General features: G+C 34.6%; 1 protein-coding gene across 2 annotated transcripts; it reads left to right on the top strand.

Moving 5' to 3' along the window:
• On the top strand, positions 1–10,951 carry LOC101222552 (3-hydroxyisobutyryl-CoA hydrolase-like protein 1, mitochondrial). Of its 2 annotated transcripts, XM_004139023.3 has the most exons (15): positions 1–88; positions 300–443; positions 513–593; positions 751–819; positions 964–1,027; positions 1,981–2,060; positions 2,755–2,838; positions 4,416–4,500; positions 7,920–8,005; positions 8,088–8,209; positions 8,763–8,823; positions 8,992–9,090; positions 9,268–9,369; positions 9,459–9,500; positions 10,456–10,951. In XM_004139023.3, the coding sequence occupies exons 2-15, from the start codon at positions 318–320 to the stop codon at positions 10,573–10,575; spliced, it is 1,221 nt and encodes a 406-aa protein (XP_004139071.1). In that variant the 5' UTR covers positions 1–88; positions 300–317; the 3' UTR covers positions 10,576–10,951. The 2 variants fall into 2 exon arrangements, with proteins under 2 accessions (XP_004139071.1, XP_011660178.1); XM_011661876.2 differs by having other exon boundaries at positions 28–443.
• Positions 10,952–11,151: the final 200 nt, after the last annotated feature.

Raw genomic sequence — 11,151 nt, 5'->3', positions numbered from 1 at the left:
GTAATTATTATGCTTTCCCCCCCTCAAATTGTGCAAAATAGCCCCAATTGTTTGATAAGCACTCTTCTTCTCAACGAAGCTGTAGAAGGTATAACTGCAATGGTGCCCGGTAATGAATAGCCAATATTCTTCTCTAACTTCCAATCAACCAGTCTATGTCCACCTCAAGATTCTTCTGGACAAACTTTTTCTCCCTCCTTTTTCTTCTACAAATTACCGATTCCAAGTCGCAGAAGAGATCACAAACCAACCTATTCTTGCACAATCATTTCTAAACTTTTAATTTTTCACACCGGTAGGTAAATCGTCAGAAGAAGATGGTTCAGAGTTTGAAGGTTGCGTTATTCACTAGGCGAAGCCTTCAAACTATTCGTCTCCTCACTCAAACCAGAAACCAATGCTCTCTTCTCGACCATTCCTCTGACCATGATCACGAACAAGAAGTCAGTTTTCTAATTACATTATTTCCTTGACCTTAGTTTAGATAATTTGTTAATGTGTCTCTTTTGCAGGTGCTTGTTGAAGGCAGGGCTTGGTCCAGAACCGCCATTCTTAACAGACCATCAATTCTCAATGCTCTTAATACTAATATGGTGCATTATCTTTTTTCAGCTTCATGTGTGTTTCAGCTATTGTTCACCAGAATTTTTCTTAGCTCTATATAATAGTCTGTTAGTTTATTTTGGAAAAATTACTCAGATGGTTACATTTCATGGTAATTTCTTACTCTTAAATGTACTTGGTGCTTAGGGGGCCAGACTGCATGAATTGTACAATTCATGGGAAGAAAACCCTGATGTTGGTTTTGTTGTCTTGAAGGTATTTTCTTTTTCTTGTTCTTGTAATCTTGTTCTGCATCTGTTGAGTTTTTTTCTAGGATGATTTTTCATTCGGATGTAATCGTACATTTTCACTTGCAGCTCACACTTCTTTATTTAATTTTTAATTTTTGGATTATCGAAGGGCAGTGGCAGGGCTTTTTGTGCTGGTGGAGATATTGTTTCGCTTTATCATATGATCAATGAAGGTAAGAGTCTGATATGCTCTGTTATATTAACACTTTGTTGAATATATCACTAAGGAGGGCCAAACTGTTGTCCTGCGCTAGATCAATGGTCTCGTGTAAGAAAACAAAAGTTGAACTATTTTGTACAAAAGATGTTTCCAAGTGTTATAATAATTTATGTTTCTGAGAAAGCTGAGGACCAAAGAACTGTAAATCTGATGATGAAGCACAAAATATTGATATCATCCTCTATGACGATCAGTACATTAAATGGTTTCTTGTCTTGTACCTTTTTGTACTCAACTATAAGAGTCTATTGATGGATGTTTGGGTCTTTAATGTTTATAGACATTTTTAGGTGCAGGTCTATGAACTGAAATCTACAGAAGACCGTTTCACCTATAACCTGTTGGATAAATATGAGGTTCTATCTCAAAACCAAATGACAATGAGAGTAGTATTCCATATAACTTATAAAGCTTATGAGATCTCTCTATCTTTTCAAAATGGAATTGTCAAAATGCCTTATGATGATAGTGCCTCTTTGAGTCACCATCCTTGAGTTGGATCTCATTCTTTTTTTTAACCGGATACCCATTTGAGCTTCTTGGACTCAAACATGGGACTTCATTATAGCTTCTAAATTTTGTGGTACCTATTTATATTCTCGCGTCTTTTATATTGAAAACAATACTTTTTTGGGATGTCTTTGTTCTTTATTGCTTGATAATTTAAGAAGGCAACGAATGATATATGTATGTATGTATGCATGCGTGTGTGTGTGTGTGTGTGTTTGAGTGAATGTTTGTATTTGTGTGTATTTATATTGAGAAAAGGTATTGGATGATCTTAAGGCTTACTTGTTAACTTCGGTTTCTTGTACTAGATTAAAAGTTAGAATCAGCTCTCTTATGGTTAACTCATCCATCAGTTTTGATTAAAATTGCCATCCTTGTGTTTGGTGACTTTTGCAGGGGAGATAGAACATTGTAAAAAGTTTTTCAGTACATTGTATGCTTTTATATATATGGTTGGTACATACCTGAAGCCTCATGTGAGTTCCTAGTTCTTGGCTTTTTATCTTGAACAGTTTGTTTCATTCTCTTCAAAATATGGCGCTTTCTTAATACTGGGAGCATAAAATTATGGTGTTTTGTGTAATATACTTATCAGGAACAAAATTTTCTTGAATTATCCTTGTTTGTGTGGCATCTAATAGATATATATACCTTTGTGTGCACGTGCACATTGGAAATGTCTACAAGGACTTTTCGTAAAAAAAATTAGGCTGTCTACGAAGAGTTATGGTATAAAAGTTACTTTTGATTTAAGATGTGTATGTAAAGTTATTATGTAAAAATGACTTTTGAAGGTACATTTAGGAAATTTATGAAGATGTATATAGATTGATTTTCCTTGGTGGGTGTAGGGAAGGTTTACCACTATGCTCGGGCTGATAACATCCTCTTGATTTCTTTAATTTAAGCATCAATTTTTGCGGGAGGTCTAGCAGTGACTATATCATCATGTGTTTGCTATTGTGTATCTTGATCAATGTAACTTCTATCTATATGTAGTGTATACACACACACATACTGTTTTTGGCTTTGAAAAGATCACAACAAATGTGACAATCCTCTCCTTAATCATTAACTTGAATTTGTTTCAGCTGATTTTATGCGTTCTTCCAAGTTTACTACATGTAAACACTTAACTTCTCCAACATTGTGTTGATAATCTTCATGCAGGTGGCAATTCTAAATGGCATTACCATGGGTGGTGGAACTGGAATTTCAATTCCTGGGACTTTTCGAGTTGCAACTGATAAAACTGTAAGTCACTGGCACACATAATTCCCTCCCCCACCATCCTAACTTCTTTGAAGCTTTTATTTATTATTATATTATTGTTTTAAAGTCAAAGATTCCTTATTTTCGGTTATTAGATGAGGTAATAGTATTCGTATGTAACTAAATACGCTTGGCCATTTCTGCTAGGTGGTAGTTTTATGGAAGTGATGAATCACTTTCTGTTTGCCCATTAATTTAAACTTTCTTGGTATCCTTGTTTTTCAAAAATGTCAAATTTGAAATTGAATCTTTAATAGGCCAGAAATAATAAATGTATGCCAAAGGAAACATGTAATGGGTGGGGGAACTTAGACATAGAGTGGGAGTATATTATTAGTCAGCCTGGGGTTTAGGGGTGAGTGAGAGAAGTCATGATGGAGAGATTATAAATCGAAGATAGACTCTCAGGGAGCATGTTTTTCATTAAGCAAAGTTTAGTTAGCACTTTGATCTTTCTGAGTTGTACCCTTTTGTTCTTAGTAACATCAAATTCTGTTATCTTGGTATTAAAGCTGTTACAATTAGGAAATGGGATCAGTCCAAAAAACATGAAAACTAAATTAAATGCAAGTCAAGAATAGGAAGTTGAGGAAGAGGTTGGGCAGATTAGGGAGAGATAAACAAATCTATTAAAAAGGACACTGGGCAAGGAGTTGGAGTTGGAGGGAATGTGGAAATTGACAAAGATGGTTTCAGCTGTGGAAAAGGATGAGGTGAACATGGATAGGTAGTGCAAGAAATCTTACTGGTGACAATTATTATTGAAATAGGTGCCAACAACTGTGAGACACGTAAGAATTGCACCTTGGCTATAATTTTTTATTTGAGGTTACAAAAGTTGGAGTTTCCCCTTGAATGAATGGTTGCATTGTGTTGATAGGTATTTTGTGATGATTGGTGAGTCAGTTGTCTGAGAAAGATAGTTTTAATTGGAATGGGACAAGTTTAGTAAGCTTGGCTGGCAGGGTTTTCAAGTCCGTTTATCTTGGAAACAAATGCTTCAGGGGTGGGTAGGAGGCTGGATCATTGGCTTAGTCAGATTCTTCCCCCTACACATCAGATCAAGGCCATGTATGAAACAGAGCTTGACAATTGTTTTGGTAATCCATAAGTGGCAACCTTGTCGGGGTTGGAAGTTGTTCTAATAGATCACAAGATTGAAGTTTTGGTCAGGCAAGCTTGCTGTAGTTATAAACAGTCTGGCCGCTGGATTTGCATGAGGTGGATGAAGGAATAGTGTAAGGTTTGTTGCTCCTTGTAAAACACTTAGGTCTTGTAAAACACTTAGGTTTGAGAGAGAATCAGAATATCATATTCGGAATGTATATACAAGATACAATGGTGACCGATGCAATCTAAAGCTATTTGATCCTATTAGGATAGAAATATGTCTGTCTCTGTATGATCTTAATATTTCTGTTCCACATTACCGAGATTTGATTACTGAAGTTAACAGGCAATGGATACAATAGTTTCTCATTGTGTAAATAAGCACTTAATGATTTCATTTCAAAAGCTTTCGCATTGATTGTCAAGTACATTTGTGTATCTAATTTCAGGTTTTTGCTACCCCTGAAACCCTGATTGGTTTCCACCCTGATGCTGGTGCATCTTTCCACCTCTCACATCTACCTGGTCGCATGGGTAACTTCAATACTTTCTATCTTGTTTGACAAGTTTCAAAATCTTGCACGATGGATCCAGTTAATGTTAGTTTTAGGGAAGCTGGTGGTGGTAGTTATTATTGTTTAATTTTCCAGTGCTGCATAGCGTTTATTCATTTCAGGCTATATAACAGTGATCATCTGACATGCTTATAGAGTTTGCAAGTGCATGTGACTGCTTTTTGATCAAGGGGTGAAGTTATTATTCTTTTGTTGTGCTGAACTAGGAAGAGTAAACATTTTAATTCTCTGATGCAAAATCAGATTTGTACGCTACATAGTAATATATATGTTAGAAGTGTTACTTTTAGGAACCAAGGTAATATGAGCTACCTTTGTCCCACATTGGTTAGAATGGGATGACCAATGTGGTACTTAAGTGGCTTGACTCTTTCACCTCAATAGCTAGCTTTTGGGGTGTAGTTCTCCTACGTGTTAAAGTACCTAACAGTTACTTTTTTGCTTCTTTTGGAAGTGTTCGTTTCTTTATTTTTGGATTATTAGGTTGGTAAGTGCACATAAGTAAAATTAAAATTTCTTTTGCATCTTGGTTACCAAGGAGTCAGGACATAAGTGAAATTTACTTTCAGTTTCGTAAAGAATGCTGAATGTCTTCTGGATTTTGGTCTTGAATATTTGAGGGAATTGACAGTTATTTTGAGGCGGGAAATGGATTCCATTGGCTTTCACATTTTAGCTAAAATAGTGATTATTGTTGTTCGGATTACAAAGGATGCATGCCAATATTGTATGGGGGTATATTTGGTTACATAACTTGGTCTCCAAGCGTCTGGTGTGCCATATGTGGGATGATAACAAGTTAGAGACTAGTGTGCGCATATAGAAGAGGATAAGAATTTAATTTTATGTTTAAAGAAGGTCTGAATATAATCGGTCAGCTTTTTATAAGAATAACTGAAATGTAATGGTTCTGGTCAAGGCTCCAGTTTTGGATTTGAAATTAAAGAAAAATTGAAGGATCCTTCCAGCCTTTAAACTGAAGGAATCTAAATCTCATCAACCGGATGCTGTCTTATAGAGCTTCCAGCTGAAATATGCCCCATTAAGATTACTCCTCGAAGGAAAACTACAAACTAACATACAAAAAAGGTTACCAGACGTATTAAGAGATAAGTTCCTGTAACCAATCTCCCAATCTGCATTACAGTACATTTCATTATTTTGTTTAGTTGTTTTTGTAAAACACACTTTTTATAAAGATTTCCTAAAACTTCTAGTTTAACAGTTCAAGTGTTGATTCTTAAAATCTTCTTAATCTCCAACCAAGCTCCATTGGTTTCGAACTTGTACTATATTATGGGGCAAATTTGATAGGGAATATAATTTATGAACTATTAAATCACCTATTAACCCAAAAGTCTGAGTTTATGGGTGAAGGCAAATTTAATATTATATCAACATTTTAACACTCCCCTCATTTGTGAGTTTGAAATATGTAGAAACCCAACAAGCGAAAATTAATATTAAATGGATAATAAAGGGGCGAGCACAGGATCTCCACCATTGTAGTTTTAAATGGAATAAAATACGTTATATTTCAAATGTAAGGTGAATAGCTTTCTTATATTAGGAGAAAGACTTAATACATCAAAGGAAAGAATCATGATAAAAATAAAATAAGATCATTGATGATTTTATAGCTAATGAATATATTTACATCCATCATAAGCTTAGTAGTACAAGCTTTTCATTCTACTTAATTTTCCATGAGTTTAAGAAATTTGAAATACTCGCAACTCTGGTACTGACAGTAGAAAATCCCAATGGAAATTATTCACCTCAATTTTGCAGTGGAACTGAAAACTGGAGTCTCGAAAGGGACCCTTGTTATGAGCACTGTCAAGAGATGGCTCACCAAGCAAATGACACCTACAGAAAAATCTGTGGGAACCACATGATTGGCAGTCAAATTAGGGATCAACAGATAAACGAGGGAAAATCTATGAGGTTGGGACTACTATATGCGATGAATGGACTACATTTGTAAGTATCTATTGACTAGAAAGTATTTGGACCTTTCCAAAAGATTTTATCTCAGTCCTGGTGAATGGTAAAAACTCAACTTCAACAATACAAAATGGAGGTGCTTACAAAATGTAGGATTGGGTTTTTCAAGGGTGTTCTTAATACGCTAGGACAATCATGAATCATATTTACAAATCTATCTTTCGTTCTGTTGGGCAATGGTGAGGTGTGTAAAGAGGCCGCAGAAAGTCTGGATTGTGTACTGTGGGTCTGCTAGTTTGTTTCAAACTTGAGGGATTTAGAATAGTATTTTGGGAATCTTGGGAGTCATATGGCTACCAATTGTTTTCGTAGGTTTGACAGATGAGGTCTTATTCATTCACCTTTCATGATAGAAGGGTGTTTCTTTGGCAAAATGCTTATTTCATGATTATATGGAATTTTTTGCTAGAGAGAAATAGAGGATCTATAATGATGAGGAAAGTTCTTGGAAGGGTGTGTTTGGGCCTTTGCTAGGTCCCATGTTCCCTTTAGGCTTCCGTTACTAAGGCTTTTGGTGATTATTCTTTATTATTCACTCCTTTGAATTGGAGCTCTTTTCTATAATTGTTTTTTCTAAGAATTTTCAGCTTTCTTTATTTATTTTGTAAAATTTTATAAATGTTATCATTGTTGGTAATTTATAATTAAATTTGCCTTCAACCACAAACTTAAGCTTTTGGGTGAATTGGTGGTTTAATATGGTATCAGAGCAGGTGGTCCAGGGAGGTCCTGCGTTCAAGCCCCTGCATTGTCGCTTCCTCCCCAATTAAAATTAGTTTCCACTTGTTGGGCCTTTCAAATATTTCAAGCCCACAAGTGAGGGGGAGTGTTGGTGATATATAATTAAATTTGCCTTCAACCACAAGCTTAAGCTTTTGGGTGAATTGGTGGTTTAATAATCATTATCATTATTATATTGTTTTTGTTTTTCCATTTCTCTCCTGTAATCTTTGGTCTTTGGTCTGTTCTCACTAAATGTTCTCTTCATCAAGAGGGAAATAAACAAATGAATAAGGGTGTTCTTTTTTTGAAGAAGAATAAGCGTGTTCTTAAGCGGGCTAAAATCTGGATAAGCGCATTCATATCATACCAAACTTCTAATAATAAGTTACTGTACGGACCTGCTTTGTATCTGAAGTTGCAGTTGCCTACTCATATGCTCTTCAATTTAATTTTACAAGAATGCTGATGAAATTTTTTGTTCATCCACTGGAAGTATAAGATATTTGAGGCAGTAAGCTGGTTGGAACCTGATAAAGAATAGATTATTATTTTCTCAGAATGGTGAAATAAGTTTGAAGTTAGATTCTGGAGTTGAATTGAGAAATCAACGACTTTATCAGTTTGATTTGATCTAATTGTACTTTGCAGGAGAGTACTTGGGTCTAACAGGGGAAAAGCTTAAAGGAGAAGAAATGGTTGCTTGTGGGGTTGCTACGCACTATTCTCATAGTTCAGTTAGTTCTTAAATCTTTGGCATTCAAGTTTTTCTGTTTCTATTAGATTTTGGCCTCCTTTAACTTTACTTTCCATTTTCAGCGGCTTCCATTAATTGAAGAGCATCTAGGGAATTTGGTTACAGATGATGCATCTATTGTTGAATCTTCATTAAATAAATTTGGTGATCGTGTTCATCTGGATAAAACAAGTGTACTTCACAGGTATGCATAATTGATCGCTTTCAACTTGGTTTTTATTTGTAAATCCTTTTAAATATGCCCCTGGATCATAAGACAATGACACATCATTTTGCTAGGCTCGGCTAGTACGCAGTAATGTAGAACAAAAATAATGTATATTTAAATTATAAATAGCTCAACATGTTTGAAGGATTTGATGCATTATGAGGCGTATATTGTTTTTCTTTCTAGAAGCATTAGTGGGATGAACCTATCTTTTTGTTTGTCTTATTATGTCTCCCCCACCAATCAGTTTTATTTTTTCTTCCTCTCCCTCTCCCTCTCTCCCCCTCTCTCTCCCCCTCTCTCTCTCCTTCTCCTTAATAATATGACGTTTAAGGGTAAAATTAAAGTAAAAAGTTATTGGCATTGGACACTTTAAATTTGTTATCTACAAATTCAGGGAATGTCCAAGTATGCTTATGGCTAGTGTGTGTTTCATCAAAGTCTGCTTAAAATAGAGTGTGCCTACTTACTAAGAAAATACATACTTTTTACCTGATATGTTTGCTTTATCTATTTATTTGTTTTGTAGAATCGAAATACTTGATAAATGTTTCAGCCATGACACTGTTGAAGAAATCATTGATTCGTTGGTTAGTTCATATTCCTACATGTCTGATTAATATTTGATTGATGAAAGTTAGAGTTCACGAGGTGATATTTGAACTTTTATTAGGATGTCTATATATCTTTTCGCTATAAATTTCCTAGAAGAAATAAGTTTGTGCATTCTTTTATTTGCAAAACCACCATACTTTCAGGAAATCGAGTCATCCAAAACAAAAGATCCATGGTGCATCTCCACTCTAAAACGATTGAAAGAAGCATCACCTTTGAGCCTGAAGGTGTCTTTGAAATCTGTATGACGTTTATCTCTCTCTTGTTTCTTTCTCTACTCTTGTTTTATTTTCCCTTTGAACTTCTGAAGGTCCAAACTCATTCTGTCTTCCTTCCCACTCTTCTTTGCGGAGGAAAGTCTTATCTTTATTTCATTTTTATTTCCAACTCAACTTACCATAATTATTGAATTTGTTCAGATACGAGAAGGAAGATACCAAACACTCGACCAGTGCTTGATTCGTGAATATAGAATGTCCCTACAAGGGATATCCAAGCAGATCTCGAGTGATTTTTGTGAGGTATAAATCTAATAATCACTACTAGGCCTTTTAATGTAAGTTGTAAAATCTCCTGATCAGTTTATCTCACAAAATAATTTTCTCATCAGGGTGTTCGGGCTCGATTGGTGGACAAAGATTTATCACCGAAGGTATGTAATTAAATGGTACTTGGGTTTCTGTGTGTCAAACAAATTTCAGAACCTAAATTTGAAATTGATAAAATTCAACCTTTGAGATAATAATGAGTAAATATAGCTTAACGACATCTTTCTCATAGGTTATATTATAAATTTAGTTCGTATATTGTATTGTGAAATTTCAATAATGTTCCTATCCTATGTAGTCATTTTTTAAAAATTGTTTTTATTTACCAGGGAAAAGTTCCAAAATACCACATTCGATCTATAGGTTGTTACAATATAATCGAACTTCCATGTTGATTAATCACCCCCTTAAACTTCTAAATTACTACAATTAAACTCTTAAATATTACAGAATGCACAAACCATTCTTAACCTAGAAGCGTTTATTCGCTACTATCACACTTACAAACTATAGACTTGTCGACAATTTACCCTAATACTTTTCAACAATTTTCTTGTTTCTTTATATTTAGATGGTTGATCTAAAAATAAAAAATTTAATTTATTAACAGTATGTGCATTTTGGAACACTTAAAGGTTTAATTGTAAGAATTTTGTAAGTTTAAAGGTGAGATCGATCAAATTAAGAATTTGAAGACTTTGAAGACGTAGTTGTAACAAGGTTGTAGTTTAGCAATGATTTATGCAAATTTGGCTATTTAATTTACACCATTGGCACAACTGTTTAAATATTGAAGTTGGCATGCTGATTAGATATGTTTGGGTTGAATTAGTGCGGCATGGGGCTGACAGTTGGATAGAATAAGGAGCGTGTCACAATGGTGTTTAGTTGTTAACAAAGTATATCATCATTCAAAATTTAGGAATGTAGTTGAAATTTAGAGATCAAGTAAATACAATAAACTAATTTTATTATTTGAGCTACTTACTTTTCTTAGTAATAAAAACTTTAGATTCTTGGGGATTCTAAAAATGTAATTGCTTTTGTTATTGGTGGCAGTGGAATCCTCCAACCTTAGCCCAAGTATCTGAAGATATGGTGAACCAATATTTCTCTCCACTAAGTGAAACTGAGCCTGATCTTGATCTGCCCACCCAATTACGAGAAGCATTCCCCTGATTTTCCCACAATTTCCCTCTTGAGCTTTCAATTTTACTATTGATATGCTCTTCCTCTATCCTTCAGGAAATGTTTCATCCAATTCAAAGGATTATATTCACAAGATTCTCTTCAGCTTCCTTCGTAGTTTGTCATTTGCTACATGACATAATTAAATAAATAAAATGGCCTCCTTTTTAGAATGTGTATTTTTATTAAGTTTAGTCTTACGATATTGGCATTTTTTGCTTGAGATGTGTGAGCTTATGTTTGAGTTTATATTGATGAGGATTCTTTTTCGTAAAACAAGTTTAAATGCCCTCCATTTTGTGTTCTTGGATCGATGAGCTGTTGGAATTTGAAGTTTTTAATTGTGAATGTGCCTTTTTTCCGGTAACTTGAAGAATGTTCTTAGCCTCTTTGCTTGTTTGTTAATTCGATATGTGTCGATGGTTTAGTCTCTCATTTATTTATGAGTTAGGCCAATCCATCTCTACTTTCTCTGAAATAGCTATAGGTCCAAATCATCATTTTGTCATCTGTGATGTCAATAAAAGAAAAATGGTCAGTCCACTATAACCATTTTCGTCTCTGAAA

Source organism: Cucumis sativus, chromosome 1, assembly GCF_000004075.3.
Source record: "Cucumis sativus cultivar 9930 chromosome 1, Cucumber_9930_V3, whole genome shotgun sequence".
NCBI classification, from domain to species: Eukaryota; Viridiplantae; Streptophyta; class Magnoliopsida; order Cucurbitales; family Cucurbitaceae; genus Cucumis; species Cucumis sativus.
Note: the sequence above shows the minus strand (reverse complement) of the source record. Positions and strands in the feature narration are given on the sequence as shown.